The 27,479-nt window shown below is 38.4% G+C and overlaps 2 protein-coding genes across 3 annotated transcripts in view; one reads left to right on the plus strand and one right to left on the minus strand.

Moving 5' to 3' along the window:
• FIG4 (FIG4 phosphoinositide 5-phosphatase) overlaps positions 1-2,970 on the minus strand; it is a 72,687-nt gene extending 69,717 nt beyond the window's left edge. Inside the window, exon 1 of one of the 2 annotated variants that reach the window (XM_068416936.1) lies at positions 2,755-2,970. In XM_068416936.1, the coding sequence (XP_068273037.1) occupies positions 2,755-2,826 (72 nt within the window). In that variant the 5' untranslated portion in view covers positions 2,827-2,970. The remainder of the gene's footprint in view (positions 1-2,754) is intronic. The other variant, XM_068416926.1, reaches the window with a different exon arrangement.
• The window catches only part of AK9 (adenylate kinase 9), a 77,795-nt gene continuing 52,781 nt past the window's right edge, over positions 2,466-27,479 (plus strand). The window contains exons 1-13 of the mRNA XM_068416950.1: positions 2,466-2,566; positions 4,669-4,798; positions 7,348-7,411; positions 10,690-10,742; positions 10,827-10,923; positions 14,800-14,912; positions 19,533-19,706; positions 20,395-20,520; positions 22,253-22,327; positions 23,181-23,279; positions 25,240-25,379; positions 25,472-25,652; positions 26,097-26,238. Of these exons, the coding sequence (XP_068273051.1) occupies positions 4,682-4,798; positions 7,348-7,411; positions 10,690-10,742; positions 10,827-10,923; positions 14,800-14,912; positions 19,533-19,706; positions 20,395-20,520; positions 22,253-22,327; positions 23,181-23,279; positions 25,240-25,379; positions 25,472-25,652; positions 26,097-26,238 (1,381 nt within the window). The 5' untranslated portion in view covers positions 2,466-2,566; positions 4,669-4,681. The remainder of the gene's footprint in view (positions 2,567-4,668; positions 4,799-7,347; positions 7,412-10,689; positions 10,743-10,826; positions 10,924-14,799; positions 14,913-19,532; positions 19,707-20,394; positions 20,521-22,252; positions 22,328-23,180; positions 23,280-25,239; positions 25,380-25,471; positions 25,653-26,096; positions 26,239-27,479) is intronic.

Raw genomic sequence — 27,479 nt, forward strand, 5'->3', positions numbered from 1 at the left:
TGCGCGAGGGGTACCTCAGGGAGAAGAAGTGGGAACTTTTGTCAGCAGCCCAACGTGACACTGAATCAGCTGTAACAGCAACTCTCCCTCTAAAATTATTCTCTGTGACCTGATCAAGTCTGAAGTCCAGTTTTGGGCTCCCCAGTACAAGACAGACATGACATACCAGAATGAGTCCAGCAGAGAGCCACCAAGATGATGAGGAGCACATGAGAGCACATGATGCATTGGGAGAGACTGAGAGAACTGGGTTTGTTCAGCCTTCAGAAAGCTTTGGCAGGATCTTACTGCTGTCTAAAACTATCTAACGAGAACGTGTAGATAAGATAGAGCCAAACTCTTATGAGGGGTGAACAGTGGATGGACAAGGTACAACAGATACAAGTTGAAATATGCAAAATTACAACTTAATATAAGGAATTTCTCCCCTCTTTCTTTTTTTTAAACCACAAGGATGGTCAAGCACTAGAACATATTGTCTGCAGAGGCTGTAAAATCTACATATTTGGAGGTATTCAAAACTCAGCTGTACACAGCCCTGAGCACTGTGCTCTTGTTGAAGCTCCTTTGAGCAGGGGGCTGGACTAGATGATCTCCAGAAGTCCCTTCTAACCTACATTAGTTTCTGAGTTTATTAAGTGCATCAATCCTTTTCAGATAATTACACCAAAATGAATCCTATAGTGTTTTTTCTTTTGAAAAAAAGGAGTAGAATTTGAGTATCAAAACTCAAAGCGCTGCAATTTGCACTTTTTTCTAAGTACGAACATAACCACATTCAGGGATAATACTCCATTTTCATCACCCACAAGAAGTGACTGAAGAAACAGCTTTGAGACATCATTACTCAGCTGAGGCATTTCAAATGGCACGTGCTAATCCACAAACCACCGCCTTTCATAGCTGATCAAAACTGTCTTGCAGCATGGAGTGCTCAGGACTGCCAGATCTGCCCCTTCCTGAATTCTGAACACAGCAAAGCATGGGCAAACCCATCCGTTCCAGCAGGTACTGCCAGCTACCACTAGCTAGATGTAAAAGACTCCAGTTCCTGAACTAACAGGATCAACTTGAGAGGCATGGAGAATTGTAGCTCACTCACAGAACCCTAAAGCATAATACTGTCCCTGTACATAGCACGTTGTCTCTCAGCAACTGACCCTTACAGCTCAGAGAGAAGCCAGCCAGATATCCAGGCACGCCAGTCACAAAAAGCCAAATCTCAGCTATCTGAAATTGATATGAGTTGTGAGCCAAGAACAACTAAATTCAGTAATTCAGGACCTGATTCAGAAATCGTATTTCCCCATTGCACTCCTCCCATACAGCAATAATTTAGCTGAAAATAAAACAACAAAGCATTTTCCAGTAATGCTGAGAAAAATTATTAAAGCAGCCATCAAAATCCCTTTAGGCATAGGAAAAAACTAACATTCTGGAAAGCAAGAGTAACCTCAATTTTTTTCATTTACTGGTACCAATAATTCTGCGTGCTTTCATCCGCCTCCTCTGTTTCACAGGCTGTGTAATGGGGAATTAGCCAGAAGCACACAGCTACTTCTGACAGACCCAAAGCTGGAAGTCAGATTCTTCTTTATATTGGGACCATTCACGCAGGCCAAACTGCACTCCCTTCAGCCTACATGTGCCATTTTGGTAAGCTTTCAAGAGGCTATGCTGACTTCAGTGTATAAACTATCTTTCTATTATCGCTGCGGGTAACATCCGAACTTAGAACTAGAGCTAACTGTTGCATTTAAAGACATGGTACCTAATTCTATCCAAAACTACCTCAAGTGAAAAAAACAACATACTATGAAACAAGAGAAACTACACAAAGAAATGATTGGGAGCTAAAGGATGATAAACACAGCGGTATTATCCCAGGTTATTTACACCAAGAATCAGATTTTGAGTCACACACGGTGCTCATCACGTGGCTAAAGAAGCAATTACCATTCAAACCTCCAATCCACTTTGCCCATGGCAAAAAGTCCTGTGAATGGCACATCCCTACAGTTTCTGCAACAGAATATTAAGGAATGCTAAGAATCTCCAACAGCTGACTTCCAGAGGTCAGACTGAAAACTCTGGAGCTTGCTCTACAAGCCATTCAGATGATGAGAACTAAATCTCTCACAAGCAGTAAGCAGGCAGGTGCGGGTGGTAACCAGTTCAGCCGTCCTGTTTAAATTCTTAATTCAAGTCTTAATTCTTTAATTCCAGTTTTAATTCCCCACGGCATAAGTCAGCACCGTGAGCCCAGCTGAGCGACAACAGCCGCACACCAAAACCAGCAGGCAGCTGCGCAAAGGCCAACGCGGGGCCTACACTTCCCACCCTCGGAGCCTGCCCGGCAGCGCCGGGGCTGGAGCCTACAGCACGGCACAGCCCCGACTCCAGACTCGCCTACGCTAACAGCGCTCAGGTCAGAAACCAGCTCTTCGTTTAAGTCACAAGGCAGAGACACGGTGAAGACAGAATTTCAAAAACTTTTTTTTAGTTATTCGTATGTTTTGCATGTGTAACCAAAAATAAAAAGAAAACCCAACAGAAGAAGAGACAGGTAAGGATCAGTTTTCTGACAAGCTGCAGGCCAAAGGGAGCAGCCCCGGGCAGGGCCAAGCCAGCACGGCAGGGGAGCAGGGACATCCTCCCGCCCTGCCCCACGCCCGGAGAGGCAGCCGCCATCGCGGGGGCCGTCAGGCGGGGCTCCTCCCGCCCCCCGGGAGCGGCGGGGCAGACGCTACTTACAGCCCTGGTCTCGTACAGCACCAGCTTCTGCACTGAGCTGATCATGGGGGCGGCGGCGCCTGCCGCCGGCATGGCGGCCGCGCCGGGCTCGAGCCTTGCCCCGGCCCCAAGGCACGGCGGGGGAGCAGGGGGCTGCCCGCCAGCAGCCGAGGGACAAGCCGAGCTCCTGCCGGAGTGGGGAGGGGGGGAACACGACGGGGCTAGGGCCCGGGCACCAGCCCCTACCGCCCGTTGCCGGGACTGGTGGAAGCCGGAAGCGCCGGCACGCCACCGCGCAAGCGCACCCACCGGCGGGCGAGAGAGAGCGCCTGCGCCGCCGCCTGAGGGGACGGTGGGGCCGCATCATGCGTGGCCCCTCGGCAGCGCGGCTCCCGGCGCGGCGGGGCAGGGTCGCCGGGGCAGGCCAGGCGAGGAGAGGCGGCGGCGTCAGCCGCTGTTCCAGCCGGGCCCCGCTCGTTGCGGGTCTGCCCGCAGGGTCAGCACCAGGAACAGCTCCGGAGCCCCGTCCCCTGCCGCCCTGCGCGGAGGGGGAGGGTGTGCCTCCACCTCCATCCTCCTTCCGAGGGAGCGGGGCGAAGGGCAGGGGGGCGGTGCTCCTCGGTTGCCTGGTTACGGGGGCGCACGGGCTGCTGGCGGCGGGCTGCGCGCGGCGGCTTTTGCGCCCTCACTCTGCCCCTTCCCTCCGCGCTTCGCTCAACGTGAGTGGCACCCCCCCAGCCCCGTCCCGCCCTGCCCCGTCCCGGCCCTGAGGAGCGCCGGGCGCGGGGGTCGGCGCTGCGCTGCCGGTCGGGGAGTGCTGGCGGGGCGGGGCGGGGGAACAAGGCCCCGCCAGGCTGTTAGTCGGGCGGGGAGGCTGGTTTGTTCCTTTGGTTTGGTTGGGGTGGGTTTTGTAATTAGGAAATTGCCCCTTAGTTGTAAAGGTTTGGGAAGGAGTGAAAGTGCTGGGAAAGGCAGGTAAAGTTCAGCGAGGGAGTTTCCATGAGAGAAACGGAGGGTTGGTTTGTATGTGGAATTTTTTTTAATATTACAACACTGTCCCTGTCATTCAGAAGGTCTTATTCTGAAAGTGTCAGAATGTTTCAGTTTGACGTTTCAAAACAAACTTTTTCAGATTTTCATCCTGAAGTAGAATTTTTTTAATTTCAAAAATGACTGGGGTGGGTGGGGGGGGGTTGAGGCTTAAGTGGCCCTCTAAAGAAAGCGAGGTTCTGTCTTGCCTTCTTCAAACATGCTTCATCAAGCTCCTCTCATTTTTGGACTCCGTTTGAGAGGCCCACACAAATTTTGCTCCAGCTCACCTTAATTAGAAACTTGTTTCTGTTTTGCTTTGTTGTGTGGTGCTGGGTGTGCGATCTCTTACAGTCCTGGAAGAGCGGGGATTTATGAGAGGATTACAGAACGGATCGTGAACCGTGATTTAATTCTGCAAAGCCTTATTCATGTCCTTAGCTGAGGACACAGCGAATAGTTCCATTGACCACGATGGGGCTCTTCTGTGTCCGAAGCTCACAAGCAAAGGTCTTAGCACGGCCATGATCCATTTCAGGAACCAGAGAGAAGTTACAACTGTGTGGTAATTGAAACAGGAAGGAAAAGACAATGAAACAACTACATGCTGTTTAAAAAAGAGCAACAGGCAGTTTGAGAGTCAGGAAGAAGTCATTATCAACAACCATATAGTTGCAGCTGGGGATTGGGGGTGGTTCTGACAATCCCTTATTTTTCAGAAGCAGCTCTGCTCTTAGTAATGGGTGCATTGTGTGTGTTCTCTAAATGCTTCTTCTTATAACAGCTTTTGTTACAAAGCAATTTGCCTTGTATCACATTATTATTCAGTTCCATTTTTAAGTATGTCTCATTTTACACATATGTAAACTACTGTATTTTATAACAAGCTTTTTTTTCCCCTCCCAGTCTTAGACAATATATGGCTTCACAAGAGGAAAAACAAGCTCAGCCCTTTGCAGACATCTTCGATGAAGATGAAGCTGAAAAATCCTTTCTATTGTCCAAGCCCACTTGCTTAATTATTCTTGGAAAGCCAGTAAGATGTCTGATAGAAGTTTTTTCTTCAGATATTCTGCTAACTATTTTACTTTTTCTTTCAAAACATTAGTTTAGTGATGCTACCAAAAAGATCAAAGACCTACTTTTTTTCTCTTCTCCACTTTGCAAATCCTGCAGAGTGTGGCAAAGATTCTGATCTCATTTAATGAAGCCAATTTTTGGCCTGAGTGACCAGCCAATTACAATTAAAAGTATTATTACTGTTACTTAAAAATCACATGTTGGTCAAAAAGTTTCTTCTCTTTTCACAGTGGCAACTGGATTGTTTTTATGTTATTTTGGTATTCTAATTTTTAAAAAGCTTGATAGATTAAAGACATAAATAGGCATAAAAGAACCTTTGGGTTACTGTACTGACTTACAGACATGAATGAGATATTAAATATTTTAACTTTAGTATTAAAACTTTGATGTAATTATATGTCACATATTTGGGAGTAACTGAAATCCACCAATGTGTCCTGATAAGGAGATTAGTACTATATTTTAACTATAATTCAAGGTCTTCCTTTTTCTCAAATAATTTGTGACCTCTTTTTTTTACTTAGGAAAATTTGATGTTTTGTGTTCCTAGGCTTCTCAGATTTCTTTTTCCCAAATGCAGGAGACTCTACGGGTGGTTTTAAATTAGTGCCTTAGCTTGCTGAAGGGAGTTCTTTTTTCGTGCAAGTTTGCTTTATGTCTATAGTGAATCTAGTATGCACTGAAACACACCGCTGGTGCCCTGAAAGCTGCTTTCCTCTTGAATGTTGCAGTTGCCCATGAAAGGTGCCTTCAGGGCACCCCACTTCCAGTGTGAACACAAGGTCCTCTAGCAGTTCGCCCTCTGCATTTGTGTGTGGTTCTGTTAGGTACCACAAAAGAGCCTGAAATGACCATACGGAAATCTGCTTTGCGCTGCCTGGCAAGTAGAGAGATAAATGGTGTGCACCTAGAACTGGCAACCAACCCAAACTTCAATGCGAGTTGACCCACCAAATCAAGCCCCAGTCCCTCTCTGCACCACACCACATACTAACGTAGAGCCATCATACGTGGTGCAGTGTGCCAGCACACAGTCACATGACGGTGGCAGATTGTATCATGGGAAATAGGCATAGTGCTACCATGTGGCTACGTTTCCTTTCTTCAAAGACCTCCATCAGGCCGGAAGGCTCCTGGTCCCTAGTGTTTGCACAGGTCTGCATCCTTTCTTACTCCTTGGCTCCAGTTGCTGGGTAATGCTTGACTGCAAATCTTTACACCTGACTAAACTGAGAAAGGTGGCAGGGTGGTGTTCTGCAAGGGGATGAGATGCAAACATCACAGTGAGACTGTATAAGATGATAGCCAACAAGTGTGCCTTATGGTCAGCATGAGACTTGGAAGTGCATTCAGCTCCATAGAAAACTACAGCGAACTGGCTCGCCTAGTTTAAAACAAATGTCAAATTTCTAACTTTACATGAAAAAGGTAATTTTATGTTTTTATAGACCAAACCAGCATAATATTCTCATTGAAAGACAATGCAAAAAACATACAAGAAATTTATATTCTTGTCTGAAATCATTGCCTTCAGGAGATGCTTGATATTAATGCAAATTTTAAGGAAGTGTTAAAATTGCACAGGCCTGGCCAAGAGGACAGCGAATTAAATATTCTATTTTTATGATAATATCTTTTATTTATATGGCTGATGTGTAGACCATCTATCTTATTTAAGATACTTCTTTTAAGCTAAAAGCATAGTGCCATTAAAGCAAAACCAAATACATACATTCTCATCATACCTATAACATGTAAGGTGTGACTAGGCTGGAGTGTTTGTTGATACACTGTTAACTGGGAGTGTGATTTATTTGTGGTTTTTACTATTTTTTAATCACAAAATCTATCTAGGCCAGTCTGTCAGAAAAGGTCTTTCTGTATGCCCTTGAAAAAAGGTCATAATCCTAAGGGTGAAAGATGGTGAGTTTTGCACAATCCCATTCAAGTAGCTGTACTCTTAAAGGCCTCATTACTCTTGGTTATGTTGGTTATTCAGCATTCATGTAAGTGACAAAATAAAGATTTTGTCAGTATCTAAAGCAGGTTTGTGGACTAACAGGGCAGTTTTTATATATGTATTGTTTTAGTCAAAGAATACTATCCCTATGTATCTTACTCAGAAACAGTTTGCGTCATAATTTGCTTTGAGATTGAAGATAATAAATTTCAGCCCTAAAGAGTTTCTCGTAGGAATTTATGGGCAAATCATAGCTGAGTTTTAGATAGAGTTACTCAGAAACAAGGTCAGTATAATTACTTTTGAAATAATTAACTGCAAAGGACAGTAACAGTATATTAGCAATGCCAGGCAGTATAAAATAGAGGATCGTATTAAAAAGAGTGTTTGTGTTTGCCCAGTGCATAACTCAGAGGCCCTAATCCTGATGGTAGCTTTTAATTGCTTTTATCATATGAATATATATTATTTATTGTTTAATATGTTTGGTTTTTTTTACCATCTGTCTGTTTTTCTTTTAAATGTGTATTTTTCATTTTAAGGGTTCTGGAAAGAAAACATTAGCTAGAAAACTAGCACAAATATGGAAATGCATTTTCATAGAAGGTAAACACACACTATATTTGGAATATTGCATTGGCTTCATAATATGTTTTGGTTTACAATACCCTCCCTGTTTGCTGTAATTCAAAATGACGTGTTTCCAATTGCAGTAAAAACTACTGATAAGGACCAAGTAACCATTTTGCCAGAAATGCAATTGCTGAAAAATGGCCTTTTAGTTATACAGAGAGTCTTAGAAAATCACTTTTTTCTTTTTTTGCAGAAGGGGATAGATGTAACACATAATAATCAAGCTCTATTACCAGTCCTATAAGGTGATTCATGTGACCCTTCTTGCTCACATGGAGGCAACTCATTCAACTCCAGAGAGCACAGAGATTTTCCAATACAGACCACTAAAAAATAGGAGGATCTTTCCTTTCTGATTGTGCAGTGCCTAATACAAGGGGGGAAACAGAAGTGTAGCTTTTGTATTAGTATAAGTAATAATGGAAGGAATGGGAGCTGGCCCTTTCAAATTTCTAAAACAAAAATATCTGATGGCTTATTTCAGAAGATGTAGTTAATTTCTCCCACCATGCATTTACCAGAATACAAGATATCATTTCATTTTCTAAGCTATCCAGCTGCATTTCTGACAGTTCCTCTCATCAAAGATTTTTAAAGATCTGTAGAGTAAAACCTGTTGCTTACAACATTATCTTATTCCCTATCAACACATCGCTAGAGATTTTTTTCTCATTTTGAGGCATCTCAGCAAGAAAGTAGGTTCCTACAAAAAATAATTAAGTCTCTGGCAGTTTTCTTTTGTACTAATTTTGTCAGCAGTTACTAAAAAAAAATTTTTAATTTTTTTAAAGCCCTGGTAATATTTTTGTATCCGTGACATTGTAATTCACAAATCTTGATTCATTCACTTAAGTTCTGTGAAAAAAGAAAACTTTTCCACCAGATTTGTCCTACTGGTTTGAAGGCTAGTATCTTTTTAAGTAGAAGAAAAGCAAGCACATAGTAACCTTAACTATGAAGCAATTTCTTGAGTGCCTCTTTGGGGACACCAAATTATAAATCTGATTTTATGATATATATGTGTGTAGTTGTTCTGATTATGAACTAACTCTCTAGATATCAATTTTCCTTACATTTTTTCTTTTCAATGTGCCCCCTACTATTTTTTATCGTTCTCATAAAAGCCCTCTAGTGGACAGTGTAACACTTCATATTCCTGTGAATACACAGGCTTATTTATCAAATGAAGTAGCTTTATCTTATTTTAAAGATTTGGAATTATAATATGGTAAAATTCAGTTTTAATAAAGTGCTTTTTTTGACTAATGTAAATATAGAATTTTTAATTCATAGGATTGTCTAGCAAAAAATTAATACCTGGTCAAAAACATAGATCAGACCAAAATCGGAAGGGACATTAGGAATGTACTTAAGCCATTCCACACTGTTTGAATGCATTTAAACCATTTCTAACAAATGTCTATATCAAATTTGTTTTTAAAAATCTCTAGGCAGCCTATGTCTGTACCACAGTCTTTGCCATTAGAAAGTTTTTCTTAATGACTGATGTAAATCTCATTTACTGCATTTTTATGCCTTATTTCTAGTAGATTCAGAGAATTATTATTCTTTTTCTCATGATACTTCTTTTATACTTTTTTTGTCTAGTGTACCCACACATGTGTACACACACATTCTTTCAACTTTTGCTAATAGTTTCTTCCATTTTCCGCATCAAAAAAGAAAGAAACAAAGAAATTCAACATACAGAAACATTAATAATATAGCTCAGAAAGGACCTTCCATTCAAAGCAGGGTCAGCTAGAGAAGGTTGCTCAGGGCTGTGTGCAGTTGAGTCTGGAATAACTCCAAGGATGGAGACTTCATCACCTCTCTGGGCAACAAATTCCAATGTTTGACCTCCTTCATGATGCAAAATTGCTTCCTAATTACCCCATTGGAATTTCTCATGTTCCTACTTGTGTCTGTTGTTTCCTGTCCTATCTCCACTTCTGTGAAGACAGTGGTTCTGTCTTTGTGCCTTCCCATTAAGTAGTTTTAGACAGCAATAAGAGCTGTCCTGTTTTCTCCAGGCTGAACAAGGCCAGTTCTTTTGGCTTCTCTTAGTACATTCAACACTTTTAATCACCTTGGTGCCCTCCACTGGGCTCACTCCAGTGTATCAATGTCTGTCCTGTAATGTGTTATTTATTTAAAAATAATCAAAGTTAGAGAATTATTAAATAGGAAAGGTGTTCACAGTCTTTTTAATTTGACAAAATACTTTCTATCCATTTATCCAAGGAATAGGTCAATACTCATAAATAGAACAAGTCCGGGGTACACACATAGCGCTGATTTTCAGTTGTCTGTGTTGTTTGTTAATACATTCCCTGTCTCAGTTTTGGCCCATGGCAAATAATTCTCTCTCGAGCACACCCATTCATAGTATGAAGGATAGTATGTGTGACAGTCATCAGTACTAGTAGGAGCAGTTTGAAAACAGCCACTATGTTCTGGGGAGAAAGATTTTAGCTGTGTAGGCATGAGCCACCTGGCTTCAGGACCTTTCCATGGGCTGGTTTATTAATAATACAGATGTAGCCTTAAGGGTCGTTCTTGAAAACTTTCATGATTGTCTGCTTATTTCAATGGTATAGAAGTGTGATAGACTTCTAGGATCATTCTGGTATTGTCACCAAAATCAGCCGTCTGGTATCAGTATGATGGCACTGTCCACAGAGTCAGAGGGCAAACCTTTGAATTTGATGGGTGTCAAATTTAGTATTTATTTAATTTTAGATAATTAGACTATATAAGGAGTAGGTTTTTAAGGGCTTTTTAAAAAGCCCTTGATGGCCTTTTTTTTAAAAGCCCATTAGACACACAACTATTTTTGTGTGTCAAACAGTTCTTTTTCTAAAACTTGCTTTTAAAATCCGGGAAGTGTTTAAGCTCAAATACTCATCTCTGGATTACACGGTAGTAATGCTACTTTAATATAAATCAGTAGTTAAAATAATCCTGCAAGGCTGCTGTTATGCATTGGTCTGTAGCATATCTAGGGCTAAACTGTAGGGAAAAACATCTACCGAGACATTGCCAGAAGGCACCAAGTTCTAGATGGACGAAATATAATAATGGCCCTAAATATAATGGCTGTTCATACAAAAATAGTCTGGTTGCTTGGAGCACACATACATACTCGTATGTGTGTGTGTGAATGTATGTATCTCTGCATGTGCATGTCTGTATATAAAATATTTTTTATTAATTATTTTCATTTTATTCTGTCTGATGTGCTTTCTCAGCTTTGGAAGTAATTCAAACAAATATTAATGAAGAAACAGAATATGGGCTTAAGGTAAATGTCTAATCTTCTAGTAAGTTTTGTCACATTCTTGATAAATACATATTACATAAGATTATGTTTTGCATTTTACCTTAGTGTCAAGAACTGCTTTTTAAAGGTCAAAGTATTCCTGAAGAACTGGTTACAAAAATGATTCTGAAAAAGATTGAGTCACCAGAAGTTGCTCATTTTGGTAAGTATATTTATAGCTTAAACTGCTTAGAATGAGCTAGCTGTAATTTTGACACACTTTGCATCCATTACTGCTCAAATGTAATTTATTTTGTATTAGACGGTAGCATCTTTTCTTGTGATCCTCAGGTTGTGGAATATCTCTAAACTGAGAGTATATTTAGGGATTAATTTAGCAATATGAGAGATTAGAAAGTGTTATACCAATCCTATGTTGTGTTAATTTTGAGAAAATGAATTTGCCCCAAATTTTAAGTGTTGCTATGACTCTCATTTGACAATATTATCTGGTTAGAAATGTTTCAGGATTTAAAATACAGATTTTTTTTTTCTTCAATAATTCCATAACAACAACAACAACAAAACCCACCAGCAAAAATATTTTAAACATTTAAAATAATGAAAAAGAAGGAAAACATTATTTAAAATGCAAAGTTAGATGGTCTTTTTTTTCTTAAAACATTGTTTATTCTCTTTGCATTTTGTCAGTGAGAGTAAGTTAGATGAGAACAGTATTGGTAGTGGTAATAATTCTTCTTTTTGAGGAAAGATTGTGTTAATTGAGGCTGTTCAGACTAGTGCTGCAGATCTTGCTAGAGTCTGAACCTGCTTTCCTGAAAACAAATATACTGCTCAGTGGAAAGAAAGTAAAAGAAAATGTAGTTCCTCTTCTGGTGTTGACTTCTATTTGAAATTTCCATTATACGAGAGATATAGGTTTCTACTGCCAAGAAATTGTTAGGTTTCTACTGCTCTGAAAACTAGCACACTTCTATAAGTTTTCAGCTGCAAAGGTTTTTGTTCATTCTCTAGTCCAAGACTCAACAGTTTTGCAGAAGATGCAGCCTTACCTGGTGAAACCAGGCGTTTAAAACAGTAGGCAAAAGACAGAGAAATAAGGAAGAAATAAAAAAAAGGAGATAATAAGGAAACAAAAATTTGAGGGAAGAAGTAGCAGCAGAAATGCCGGTCTCTTAATCCATATGTCAGGACTTTAATGAAAGCCTGAAGAGATGTCTGTGTTATCTGAGTTCCCCTCTTTGAGTCAGTCTGATGATGAATGACTAAGATGTGTGTATCACAGAGGACCACAGAGATCCTAGGGGCTGTAAACATGACTATAAAGTTGATAAAAGTTTGGTTCTTGTAGCCAAACTATTTTCTGTATTACAGATGCCCAAAAGTAGCAAGGAATAGAATAACCTGTATCTTCACTATTTTTCTTACCAACTAGAACACATCTCCAAGACCAATTTTTGTTAAGTATTTTCTAGTTCTAATCACTTTTTGTTTAGCAACTATCTTAATATAATCCTTGGAAAGCTTAAGTATGCTTTCAGCAGGAACTAATCACTCAATTGGCTATTAATTGTTCATTAAAGATTTTAGAAACAGTGTTGTATGAGAGGCTGAATTTTTTACTTTTAACTTTTGTTTTTAACATTGTAAAATACAAGTTTCTAAACAGTACACACAATAAGGGATTCTTTTCAATGATATTCTTCCGACTTAAATAATAAACACGTATTATGTTGGAGATTGATGGCATCAGAGCTATTCAGAAGTGCTAAACCAAATTATAATATTTAAAACTTGTAAGTCATTAAAAATAGATTTTTTTTTTTTTACTTCTGAAGGAGGTCAGATATGAAGTTTCTAAGCTATTTCTTGAAATAAGCAGTATGTCTTTTAAAATAACATAAGCACTGAAGGACTGGGAAATAACACGCATAGCTGTATTTTAGCATATTGTAGGTAAGAAAACACAGAATTATAACCTCTGTGTAGCTGATATGCTTGTTTTTTTGGTTTTTTTTTTAAATAGAACAAGAAAACAAACAGAAGTTCATATCATGTTAACCTAAATGATATTTTCAAAGGAAAAATCTATGTCATTATCACAGGGGAAAACTGCTGAATTAGCATGATTTAAATCAAATCAGGACCAAAGTTGTTTATTGATTTATTAATGGCAAGTAATTAACTGGCAATCAGTGAACTGGCGGTCAGTGAAGAGGTTCAGTATCAGCACTAGGCACTTGCCAAATATTAATAAGCACCAACAATTTTCTAAACACCCTCCTAAAACTAATTCCAAAGAGTATACTCAAACTTGCATGGTTACGCATGCAAACCCCCTCTCAAAGATGGGTGGAAGTTACAAGCACACATTCCCTTTTCTGAGAATGCATGTTCACCTATTTAAGCACGCTTTCTGTTGGAAGTGTGGGTGCTCTAGCCTTGTCTGTGTGTTCCATTTCCTACAGTCTACTAATCCACACACCAGTGAGAAAGCTCCCCATAAGCTCACATACACACACTCAAGGTGTGGGCCACTCTGTGCTTAACCCTGTTCTGTCAGTCCAGTAGTTGAAATGCAGGTTACTCCCAGCATCCAACAGGGAGGGTGCTCTGTCAGGCCTTAGACAGAAGATTGTAGTGCTGGCACATCAAACCTGGTTAGGCTGCTCTTCTTCTACCTTGTTTCTCACTCTAGCATTTCTTTCCCCAGTCACAAATTTTAATGCTTCTTTTCCAGGTGGCTCCTTCTCTCCTCAAAAGTCTCTTGGTAATCCCCTGGTTACTATGTGATCTGGTTTGTGGTTGCCTTAGGTAAACTTCATCATTGTTAGTCTCCCCACAACATTATCCGTTTGAGGGCAAACACCCTCTCAGAGAACAAACAGTTTGGGATAACATTTTCCCATGCTGCACTCCCATTCCTCTCACATCAGCTGTTGTTACCCAGGATGTGTTGATAAGCAGAGGCTGGGCAGACTCCCCACGTGTCACTGCCAGTTAGAATTCTCTGAAGGTGTCAACAACTCAGAATCCAGGATTTTCATTTCCTAGAGGAACGACTATACATTATGCTCTCTCTTGCTTATCCTCTTCTATAAATTTTGCATCTATGGATAGCAGCTCCCCAAAGAAGGATGAGTCTTCAGTCCTAACACCTCTTGCAAAGACTGCTGCTATGTTTTTGTGCTGCATAGACTTGCATTTAAATGTTATCACAGAAAATTTTAAGCATTTGGAGCATGCACCATTTCCCTAAGGAAATATTCTCATTATTAGGCTAAAAAATCCACCTGATTCTTGTTTAGTCTCTCATTCTGGCCTCATGAATATTGAGTTCCTTGTTACACAGTAGTTCTTACTGCACTGTATGCAGCCATTAGTAGTTACAGTACTCTCCTAGGAACTTGAAGCCACAAGTTCATCTGTGTGGCTGAGCACTTTAATACTAGGAAAAGGGTATTATTACCACCATGCTTGTCATATATAGTCAGTGTCTGTTTGCCAAAGAGGACTCAGCATTGTGAATCCCGAGTGAACGGATACTTATCAAGTTAGGTGCCTCAGTATGCGTACTGTGTGCATAGTGCCTCCGTTTGAGAGGATTTAACAATCAGGAGCACTATGTATCCCAGACAGGAGTTCAGGCTCCTTTTAAGGTCCATAGAAGTGAAGACCTTTAAAGGCTGTATGAAAAGCCTAGACTCCTAGTTTAAATGCTTTGTATCATAAGGTGGCTACTTTTTGCAATGCCTTTTGCAAAGTCTTTTAGTGGCAAAAAGGGTCTCTAAAAGCTTGTTACATTTTAGGCACTACAATGTCTGACCTAGGCAGATGAAGCAGGTGATCTGAGTATAATCTTTAACATCTACATGTTTCTTGTACTTCTTAACTGAGTTAACAAACTTTGAGAGTCCTATATTAAGTTGAAAACACACTTTTTTCTGTATTTCATCTGAAATTTTTTAAATAGCGTTATGTACATATTTAGATGTATTGTTTAAAGGAAATGAGTATAACTAATCCTATATTTGACATAACCTTCTAAATGATATATTTAATAAAATGTATTTGGCAGGTTATATTCTCAGTGGATTTCCTTCTCTCTCAGAGGAATACATGACTGTTTCACAGCAAATAGAGAAAATAAAAAATCTAAAATTAAAACCGGATTTCCTGATTAACATTAAGGTAATGTCATCTTCAGTAACTTGCTAGTCATTTTCCTAATTATTAGTAGACTCATATGCTGCTCAAAAGATAATATTTTCCCCTGTGCATTTGACTATAGTATTTATTGAGGAATAATAATTGTTCTATTTTATATTGGAATGGAATTTCACTAGTTTGTTCTAGCATAAGCATTGCTCCTATAAAATAATGAACATTTCCTGAAACTTCAGTAGCAGTTACAGTCCTTGCATGTCTACCAATTAGAAGATACAGGTTTTCAAGAAAAGAAAACTTTGAGTAATGTCATTATTATGGGATTTTGCATACATGCACATCTGCCATTCATGTATTTCAGGAAGAAACTTCACATACGGAAGTTAGAAAGCAAATTGTTTTATTTTTTACTCGCTAATTGTGAAACTGCTTCTTAATCATTATTAATTCATCTCGTTTACAAATCTCAGTTTCTTCATGATTAGTAATGTGACATACCAGATACTTTACAAAAGTGACTCTGATATAACCAGAGAAACATAAATCATTGTTAGTGTAGGATTAAGACGACTTTCTCAACGTAACTTAAAAGAATGGACTTGCTGGCTATGTCCCTATTAGTAAATAAAACAAAGCAAGAGCAACTCTTCAGACATCAGGCCAACTGGTTTGGCAGAACACAGCTAACCTGTCTTGTTAGTCAGAATGGGGTGGCCGTGCCCAACTGCCCACTGGGAAAGGCTCTAGGCCTGTGCTGTTCTCCAGATTGTGCCCAGCTATTCACCAGGGAAAATACTGGCTGGCCCACACCAAACTTTCCCAGGCTCCACGCAAAGTAACGGCATGTACAATCATGATCAAGGGTTCAGGCTCTTCCTCTTGCAATGTTTTATTTATCAGCTAGATTATTTCCATCTTTTACTCTGAATGTGCAGAATGAGCTACCGAGGCAACTCTGAATAATCAGCCTCTGATGTCATGCTCCATTCTCATTGGGATTTTGATTCTAGTTGTCTACGTGGTTTGTCAGATGCTAAGCTTCAGTGCGTGGACCAAGTCTTTCACTTTGCCAGATTTAAGTCCGTATTCATTTTAATTCCATACTTTTGAGACTTAATTTGTTTGACCATGCATAATGAAACTTTGTGAATGCCTATTCAAACCTTTTTTTCTATGCTCATGGAAAGATCTTAAAACATCAGAGAAACATATTTTTGTGCTGCTTTTCAGGCAGTTTTGATCTTTTCAGCTACAGAAAGTCAATCTTTGCTTTAATACCAGGTAGTGAGAAATTTCAGTTCTTGAGAATATATGTTGTATAGTTTCATGTGCAACAGTATACATAGAAGAGTGATACTAACTACACTTGAAAGAAAACAGAATTCTTGACTTCATGTAGTTACATCATCTCCTCTGGGAAGAAGACTGAGACTGAATGCTCATTAAAAATCCTTGCCCCAAAATCAAAGGAATAATTTTGCCTTTGATTTCAGTGGGCTTAGGCTATTTTCACAGATATCTAAGAATTGTAACCATTTTCATTATATCAAAAAGAAAGGAAGAAGGGAGATTCTAGATAACTCTGGGAATAATGAAATACTGTTATTAGCAGACCGATTTACAGAAATTTTGTCTCTCCAAGAAAAAGGACAGAAGATGTATCAGAAAAGAACCATATCTGATCAAATTTCTCCTTCCCTATTTCAAAACGTGCTATGTCACATAGCAGTCATGTCAACTGTATGACTCACCATAGAAATACAGAAATATCCTAAAGTATTGTAATACTTCAAGGGATACCTCAGGAAATGAGTGTAGTGTGCCTGTTGCTAGTAATGCAATTGCAAAAGCTCTGTATTTTCTGTAGAAATCAATTCTCTGTTTCTGTAACAATTTGATGTTTACAACTGCAATATTTTCTTGTTATCTCAGGTTTTTCATATATGTTTGAAGGGGAGGTGTTAGTGATTTAGAAAGGAAGAATGATTATTGTTTGTTGTGCCCCACCTCCAATTCCACAGTATAATTTTAAGATACCCTTGTTAAGACCTGTCGGAGATCTGGGGACTCCAAGTGCATATTAATGCAAGTACAATTTAGGACAGGTCAGATAGATAGAAGCTTCATTAACTATGATCATAGCGAGCAAACGTTCAGACAGCATCTCCCCCTCTGCTCCCCTGTTCTCTGCTAAGTGATTGCAGGGACCCAACCAGCTTTTTGTTTTGGGAAAGAAAAAAAGAGTGAGCTGAGGAAAAACAATCCTTTCAATGTTATCAAAGTCAGGTATCCTTCCCTGGAATAGGTGGACTCATTAAGTAGCTTGCTAACAAACAGCCACAATTCTAAGAAGGAATCAAACAGTATATAATGTGACAATGTAGAACGAAGGCTCTCTTCTTTCTACAGGAAATAGCCTATAGGAGCCTATAGGAGTGGCACACCCAGTATTGTCTTAACTCAGAACTGGGGAGGTGGAAACAGTCATAGACTGTTAGAATCATAGAATCATTCAGGTTGGAAAAGACCTCTAAGATCAAGTCATGTTAGCTTTTAGTTGAAAGGAATGTTCTTTTAGTTAGGATAATCTTCTTAGCCAGACCTTTCAAATCTTAAATATTAATAATTTTACCACCACAGATGACACCTAGATTTATCTGTGTTTAACATTAGACTGAATTTGTGTCTGCAGGGCTTTTTATGGAAAGACCGTTGCTTACTCTTCCAGAGCTCCAAACTTCTAAACTCCTTTAGCCTCTCAGACAACGGCACTATGCTTTTGGGTAACAGTAGAGCTCTTGAGAGATCAGAGGTACCTAGTAAAATTGACTTAATCTTAGAATCATACAATTATTTAGGTTGGAAAAGACCCAAGATCATCGAGTCCAGCCATAAACTTAACATTGCCAAGTCCACCACTAAACCATATCCCTAAGCACCACGTCTACTCATCTTTTAAATACCTCCAGGGATGGTGACTCCACCACTTCCCTGGGCAGCCTGTTCCAATGCTTGATAACCCTTTCAATCAAGAAATTTTTCCTAATATCCAATCTAAACCTCCCCTGGTGCAATTTGAGGCTGTTTCCTCTCGTCCTATCACTTGTTACCTGGGAGAAGAGACTGACACCCACCTCTCTACCACCTCCTTTCAGATAGTTGTAGAGCGCGATAAGGTCTCCCCTCAGCCTCCTATTCTCCAGGCTAAACAACCGCAGTTCCCTCAGCTGCTCCTCATAAGACTTGTTCTCCATACCCTTCACCAGCTTCATTGCCCTTCTTTGGACTCGCTCCAGCACCTCAATGTCTTTCTTGTAGTGAGGGACCCAAAACTGAACACAGTATTAGAGGTGCAGCCTCACCAGTGCCGAGGGCAGGGGAACAAACACTTCTGTAGTCCTGCTGGCCACACTATTTCTGATACAAGCCAGGATGCTGTTGGCCTTCTTGGCCACCTGGGCACGCTGCTGGCTCATGTTCAGCTGGCTGCTGACCAACAGCCCCAGGTCCTTTTCCACCAGGCAGCTTTCCAGCCATTCTTCCCTAGGCCTGTAGCATTGCATGGGGTTGTTGTGCCCCAAGTGCAGCACCCAGCACTTGACCTTGTTGAACCTCACACAGTTGGCTTCAGTCCATTGATCCAGCCTGTCCAGGTCCCTCTGCAGAGCCTTCCTACCCTCCAGCAGATCAACACTCCCGCCCAACTTGGTATTGTCTGCGAACTTACTGAGCGTGCACTCGATCCCCTTGTCCAAATCATTGATAAAGATATTAAAGAGAAATGGCCCCAATACTGAGCCCTGGTGAACACCACTTGTGACCGGCTGCCAACTGGATTTAACTCCATTCACCACAACTCTTTGAGTCCAGCCATCCAGTTTTTTACCCAGCAAAGAGTACGCCCATCCAAGCCATGGGCAGACAGTTTCTCCAGGAGAATGCTGTGGGAAACAGTGTCAAAGGCCTTACTGAAGTCTAGGTAGACAATATCCACAGCCTTTCGCTCATCCAGTAAGCAGGTCACGTTGTCATAGAAGGAGATCAGGTTAGTCAAGCAGGACTTGCCTTTCATAAACCCATGCTGACTGGGCCTGATTGCCTGGTTGTCCTGTATGTGCCGTGTGATGGCACTCAAGATGATCTGCTCCATAACCTTCCCCAGCACCAAGGTCAGATTGACAGGCCTGTAGATCCCTGGATCCTCATTCCAACCCTTCTTTTAGATGGGCATCACATTTGCTAACCTCCAGTCAACTGGGACCTCTTGCTCAAGTCCAAAATACTTTGACATTAATTGCAAGAGCAATCACAAGCTTGTCTGCAAACTACTTTTATCCATAAACTACACCTACACTTGTTATAGTACAAGGTATAACTTGCATGGTAAAATGTGCTCAAGTAGTGGCTACGCTCCTGATATGGAATGTAAAATGCTGAATGGGAAAAACTATGCAAGCATTCAAGTCTCTCTTTAATATTCGCTGCTTTGGAAAATTTTGTGTTTACTCAGAGTGTTGTTGGAGAAGAAGTTTATGAATTCAAATATTTGCCAAACAGACTCCTATACCCCATTCTGCAGTTTCAGGAAAAATTATTATAGCAGTACAATAAACACATTATTTCCTTTTAATTGTTCCTTGCTAGTGTTCAGACTATGACTTATGCCAAAGAATATCAGGACAAAGGCAACACCCTGATTCAGGGCAGGTATATCAGAGGAACCAGTGGGATCCTAACGTTATTGAAAAGCATAAGAAAGAGAAAGATCAGCATCAAGAGGAGAATGAAGAAGGTGATGAAGAGCAGGAGGAAGAAGAGGTAAATATTGCTAATTTCTAAACAGTGCAAAGTATTATAATGTACTCTAGACAAAGCAGAACAAATTCCGATATTCCGAAATACCACCATACTACATTATGAATTAATTTTGCTGAACTCTAATCTTCATTGAGTTTCTGTTCTGGTTTAAGAGATGTGGGATAATACTTAAATGGTAGGTTTAAATGACAGCAAAAGGCGATTATTGTATAGCTTGACCTGATTCAGTCTCTAAGTCACTGAACTGTTTCTTGCCATAAGTTAAAGAGTGTATCAGGAGAATGGTGACTCTATACTGTCTGTTTCTTGGTCTAAGCAAATAAAAGCATTCTTAGTTTTTGTTTATCGTAGCAAGTTTTACTAGTATTAGCATGATCTTAGCTTGTTTTCTGTTTTAGTGTTAGACTACTACAAATGGATTTTTTTTTTTTTCATGAAGGTATTAATTTTGAATTCAGGTTGAATTGTTCTGGTTTACAATGCTGGCCAAAGACTTATCAATGCAAGTTCCCCTCAATTTGCAGAAACTACACTTCGTCAGGATAGGATCACGGTCAACAATCACTGGGCTAATACTCATTGCAATATTCTGGAAAGCTACTTTATTTACCTTTGAGTAAAGACAAAATTTAGTTTAGTACATTATTTTATTTCTGTGTCTTGAAATATTTAACTTTTCATTCTGCAGACTGAAGAAGATCCACTTATGATGTCAAAATTTTTGCATGAATTAGTGCAGAGGCCTGAAGATATTCTTGAAAATGCAGAGGAAAGAGTTGGAATGTATAAGGATATAATGCTTCGTCCTTTGGAAGTAAGAAAAAGCAAAATAATATGATTATGCATAACAAAAGACTTTTTAAAATATCTTGCACTATTTTTTTTTTTTAAAGTTTGAGGATTATTGTATGGAGGTGGGCACAAGGCATGCTACAACATATCCCCAAGTTCTGAAATTCATACTGAAATCAATTATAGAAAGTTGTCATCTGTAGGTGTTGTTTCTACTCTGGAGTCGAGATAAAATAATCCACTTTGAGTTTTAAAAGTGAAACCATACCTGCCACCACAGACGCTTCCTTAATCTAGGAAGTGAAGTATTTGAAGAGCCCAGTGTATCATCACCATTACCAGAGACCATTCTAGCAAATTGTTACTGCTGTGAAGGGGAAAGCAAAAAATGTTTTATGTTTAATCCTTATACTATCTCACATGGATTTCTCGTAGGCAAACTAATGGAAAGATGTTTAGATTAAATTACTTTAGAATGTACACGAAACTTCAATGTTTTCAACACGTTTCACTAGTTGGTAGGTCTTACTTAGGCTTCGCTAATTATGAATGCATTAGTGAACATATTTAGTGGTCCATTAATACATTAAAAGAACATAGAGGTCTATCATTGGCCCAGGTAGAGGTTGAGATGATGAAACTGAAAAAACATTTTATAAGACGCGCAATTTGCACTGAACTGGGATAGGTAGAAAGAACTTTGGAGAACAGACTTCGATTTCTTGATAAGTTGTTAGGATGAAATTGAGTAGAAATAAGTGTGAAATGTTACAGTTAGAGAGGAAACCTAATGAACAACTACAACATGTGAAATAATTGGATAGACCTCAGTCCTGCAGGCAGTCTGCAATCTGTGGGGTTTTAGTCAGTCATACGCTGAGTCAATAAATGTGATGCTATTGTACAAAAGCAAATATTATGGATGTACTAATAAGACCTTTGTATATAAGAGAAATGCGAACTATTATCTTCTCTGTAGAACAGTATTAGAAAGAAGTAATTAGTTCTTATCTATGTCTACCAAAGGTAGGATAAATAATTTAATTTATAATATAGAAGACTTAGAATAGATGCAAGGAAATGAACTCTGACCATAAGTGTAGTGAAGAACTGGAATAGATAACCTAGAAAGCTGTAAAGTCACCTTCACTAGGCTTTTTCAGGGCTGGGGTTAGACCAACATCTGTCAGGAACAGAGTGAGTATTCTCAGTCCTCAAACAGAGACATTAACAATGGACATGGGATGTCTCTTTTAGTCTAATATCTTATTTAACTAATGGGAAAATTGAAAATAAGAAAAATCAAATATATTGGGCAAATTTTACAGAAATTGAGAGTCAGGACCAAAATGAAAACATTGGTCTCATGGCTGGTATTTCCAAGAAATCTGTTAATTGACTTTGTCACCATTTTCCAGCAGATACTTATGATGGTTAGACAATTAGAAGTTGAATTCATACACAAAACATTACTGTGTCTTGATTCTTTGTAGCTCTCTTGCATTTGAGCTAGGATATCTAATCTGTTTTCTGTACCAATTGTAACTCCAATTTTGGAATTCTCTCTGTATTTATCCATCACCAAATAACAGTTTCTCTCCAGAAGATTTTCTAAGTCATTAGTACAATGAATCTTGTTTTTGCTGGAGTCCACAGGAGTCCAGCCTTTGATATGTATAAGAACAGTATGAGCTTCAATGTCATTATCTGGTTAACTACACTCAATTGATGAGTATGTCTTTGTTCTTTAACAGGACTTGATGGCTGAACAGCATTGTCAATATCTTATTGAACTGGATGGAAATCAGCGACCTGATGATCTCTGTGTAGTAAGTAATCTATGCACCAACTTAATTAACCTCCACTAGAAAATAATTTCTCAATTCTGTGGATTGTTTTCTTTATTAAGGTGTTGGCAAAATTTTAAATTGTGTATAAAACTCATTTAATTGCTATTAGAAAACACGACCTTTTTACCAGTAGTCCTATAGGAAAAAAACCCACTAATTTTACAGAGTTGGAACATAAAATTTCTTCATTTATGATCTGTTTGTGAACATTACAACAGAAGATTTCTAGTAATGGCAATCAAGTTGTATAATGATTCCAACTATTTTACCTATAAATAAGCAAAGACCTATTAGGAAACTAGTCCAAACATAACAAAATTTGCTTTTACATTTAAAGAACACTTGCATTCAAGCAAGATTAGACTCAGGAAATACTTTAATTAAATTTAGTATCATCTGATTCTCATTGGTAGACATCTGGTTTAAGTACCTTTTTAAATAAATTACCCAAAACTGTATTACTTCCAAGTGTGCATAATCTGATCTCCTAAAGAGATTTTCCTCCTTTTCCAATTTGACCTCATCTGAATACTTCCACTGCTTTGTGGGAAAGAATCCTTCACAGCCTATTCCTTTAGAAGGCTTGGGATTCACAGCATAATGAGGAGATACAAAGGCCATGATTCAGCATTTTGCACTGCCTGTATCTACCAAATACCTCGTTAAAACTCAGCCGAATAACTAGCTTGACTCCAAGCTAGAAATTGGGCCTTGATGTATATGTAGCCATTATATAAGTAATAAGTTACAATTTTAAAAATACTTTGGGGGTCCCTTTGGATCACAAAAGCAATTTTGATTGGTACTAAGTCAAGAGTTATTTTCTCTTCAGTCAGTGGTCATTCAGCTTCAATCTCTGGGTGTTCGAAATGGAGCTCCTATAACTAGACTTCAAAGTCAGCAAGAAGAAATGCTGGAGGGACTGGAAAATGTAAGTGTGCTTTTCTAAAATGTGACTGACTGTAATAATTATAAAAATATTTTTTATTTTCTGCTGTAAGCTTATATTGTAACATCTTTGTTTCACAGCAACGTTTGTTTTAATATGTAATAAGGGCATTTTTGAGCCTTGATTTTCCAGAAATGTGAATTTAAGATAATTATGGGACTGAAATCCACTGCAAAGAGTATGAAAAGAAAAAAGTCTGTCATTAAAAAAAAAAAAAAGTTAGGTGATTATAATAAGATTTTGAATAAAATGTTTGTTTTAGCAATAGAGGAAGAATTAATTCCTTCCAAGAAAATAAAGCAACTTTAGCCAAAGGATAACAATCTCAGCAGCTGACTCTTAGCTCAGTCTTTACTCTTTCCTGAATGAGAAACAGCATGCTAATACAAATTTAGCAACATCCTGCATAGCTGAAATCACATACATTGTAATGTACATCACATCCTGTAATTAATTAGAACATGACAAGTTAGTGCTGATTTTTTCTGAATCGTGATGATTATAATTTGTGTCCCTTCCAAATAAAACTGAAAAACAGAAGTCTTTGTATAAATGTCTTCACCTACATTCACTTGCAGTCATCTTTCCTATTTCTTAAACAGTACTTTGAAAATATGGATGGTACTGTGACTGAGAGAGTCCACTATACATTTTCAGAGAAACACCCCTCCCTTCCATCTTCTGTTTTCTCAGTCCCTGACAAATTCACAAGTGAAGGACTTTCTGTTTTGGAGGTCATATGTATTTATCATTTAGTTAGTCTGTGTGTTTGTGTTAGTCTGTGTATAAGCTTTTAGCATCCACAGTATTTGGAGCAAGGAGTTCTGTAGCTTAACTGGACTTATACACAGAATTGCTTTCCTTTGTGTTGAACCTGCCACCTTTTAGCTCAGTGCCCTCTAGTTGTTGATATGCAAAAGTCAGTGAATAGTTTTGTTCTCTGTATCTGCCCTCTAATAACTCATGATTTCAGACTTCTAACCTGTTCTTATGTAGCTGTCTTGTTCCTGGACTGAAGAGTTCCAGTCTACTTAATCTTATTTCTTCTTACATGAAAATCTTTTTGTGTGATCAGTCATATTGCCTTTTTCTGAAACTTTTCCAGTTCTACTGCATACTTTTTGAGATTAGGGTAGCAGAATGCACATACCAGTAAAAATAAGGGCAGGATTTATATAATAAAAAAAACCCCACCTTTATCTTCTATTCTCTCTTTGCTAAACATTCCTAACATTCCGGTTGGTTTTCTGACTGCTCTTGGGCATTGACCAGATATTTTCATGGAAGTAGGTATTATAATTCCAAGATCTGGTCCTGAGCAGTGACAGTCAATGACAACTTACTGTTTTCTGTGTAAAACTGCTATTTTAATGCCTGGATTCCTAGATTCTGAAGGTCCTTCTTGAGCTCTTAACAGCCAGCACTTGTCTGTACTATTCTGAATAATTTAGAGTCACCATAAACTTTTAAGATTCACTCACTATTCACCTTCTGTAAAAGGTCTATTAAACTTACTCCTATCACATGACATTTCTGCATGCCCAAAAGAGATATTTCAGCCTTGCTATTTCCCCACACAGACCATGGTCCTTTCTTCATCCCCTTCAGAAGAAATCTTGGCCATTTTCTATCATCTTTAATAAATGGCTGATTTGTACCTCTTTATCATTTTAAACTTCTGAAAACAATAAATGAAGCCTATGAGAACTATTTTAAGTACTATTTTTATTAAATAAAATGGAAAAACTAAATAATTTCTCCTTAAAATTGTCCTACAGTTCTGAAACATGTAATTTTTAAAAAATATTCTAAAAAGTCTGATGTGGTTTTCTTTCTACGTTTGCTTATTTTCCAATACAATATTTCAAAAAAGGCTAAGAACAAGGCATATGTAGCTTCAGACAAAAATGATATATGCTGTTATTGCTGTTTTAATAAACAGGATGAACTTTTCCGGGTTCTGTCATCTTGCAAACAAATAGCACACGGATATCGATGGTGTCGAAGCAGGTGGGGGAAAGCATGTCCTGTGGCTCTAAAGGAAGGTGATATTGTACTGGGAAACCCAGACTTGGCTGTCAGGTTAGTGGAATTTGACACTTTTTATTTTTATCTTATTTCTATTTTATATAGACAGTTATGTCTGTATCTGTTAGCTTCTGTTCTGTTTTAAGTTTTCTAGGTAAAATGTACGTACTGTCATCCCCAGAGGCATTGAAAACATTTATGTTGAATCCACGGCCTTACCTGTTACCACCAATGCCGCTTCCTCCTTGTAAAGTACTTGTATTTGGTCCTCCATTCTCCGGAAGAACAACTATTTGTAACCTAATTGCACACAAATATAAAGGAAAGGTAGGTTTATAAATGCCTTATGTAACAAGGGTATCAGCTGACGCTTGGCCATCAGTTAAGCACATTCTTATTCCTGCTGTATTATTAACATAGACATTGCAAACATATGGATTACAGAGGAAACATAGTAATGTAGTGAAATTCTTCTATATAAAAGCAGCTAAATTTCAAAAATATTTTTATTTACCCTCTATGTAAGACAAATATTTACGTGTCAGTTATTTGTCTTGGCATAAGAATATTATAACTTTTGTATCTAAGATAATTAAATGTAAATGCAAATTAGAAATTATTTTTTCCACAAAAAAAACCTGCCCTTGAATTATATGTAAATTTTTCTGAAATTTGCAGAGCTTTTCCAAATTCATTTCATTGTATAGAAGTTGGATCAGATGCTATATTTCTCTTCTGTGATATTTTTATTTTTTCAAATCATTTCACTAGGTTCTTGATATGGCCAAACTCATTCAATCCCATATAGAAGAATCAAGAGAAAACATTGAGCAAGTGCGAAGGGATACAGTCGAAAAGGCTATAACAGCAGTGAAAAACAGGTTGGAATTAGAAAAACAGTCAAGAGAATCAGGTGAATAAGGGGTTCCATGGTCTTTGAAGCTATCTTATTTGCTTTAGGTTATTTAACTGAAGCAATTGCTGTCACTTCAACTTACAAAATATTACAGAAGTTGTTATGGTTGTTGTGCATTAAATATGAACTAAAAGAACATGCAGTGAAGGGAACAGCTGAGTAGAATTCAGTATTTTTGATACTATATATAAATCCTCTGAAGTTGAGGGCCACAAGTACGTAAGAAAGAGTTTTCTGAGCTCTTTTTGAAAGAAGAAATTGGTTCTCACTGATACTGGTTGGAAACTTTCCATTTGAATGACTTTCTGACAAATATCTGCAAAATTGAAATTTTCTTCAAGAAAGCAACTTGTCAGTTAGGCTGATGTGAACTCACAATCTACAGATTTTCCACTTTGGAGCATCCTTCCAAGTATCCTGTCCGAGATGGCACATTCACAAGATTCTCCAGCTCTGGTCACATTTAGACTTCTTAAGCTGCCCAGGTTTTTGCAGCTCAATTAAGTCAGAAAATATTTTGAAAAGGTGAACATAACATGTTCTTTTAATATCTTTTAAAGAAAATTTGGGGTTTCTTTCTGTAGGAAATTTAGTGAGGTTTTTCCAAAATTATTTCTTTTGAAATTAAAATTTTCTATTGAATTGGATTTGCCTTTTCCAGTTAGCTCTAGTTTTGGTTCAAATGGACAAACAGGCCGTTTTGCCTTATTCAACTAAGCAAGGAATCACTGTATTTGACTTACTTGTGGGTAGATACATACCTACGAGAAGTCAGTATATTCCTCTGGTGCTGCAAAACATACAAGCTGATAGTGATACAAAAACCATTGGTGTTGCAGTAAGAATAATGGTGAACTATGACACCAAAATTAAAAACATTAAACAGTGTTATGTTCCAGATTCCTGGCTATATAAATACTTTTGAGGACAGGTATGTGAAATCATATTAGAATTAATTAGAACTTAATCCTAATTAATAACTTTAGAGAGCTCTAGCAATTTTATTGCAAAACAGAACTACAAACAGATGAAGGATGTAAATTGTCATAGAAAATAAAAAAGCTTCAGAAGGGGAAATTAAATATTTTTGGAAACTTGAATGTAGATCTAGAGGTAACTATCCCAGAAAATATTTCCTATTCCTAATGAAATTATTTAGTTAATTATCTAGTAAATTCTGACTTTTGAGAGAATTACAGAGAATCACTAAAAAATTATGCAAAAGACATGTATCAGTT

This window comes from Nyctibius grandis, chromosome 1, assembly GCF_013368605.1.
Source record: "Nyctibius grandis isolate bNycGra1 chromosome 1, bNycGra1.pri, whole genome shotgun sequence".
Taxonomy (NCBI): domain Eukaryota; kingdom Metazoa; phylum Chordata; class Aves; order Nyctibiiformes; family Nyctibiidae; genus Nyctibius; species Nyctibius grandis.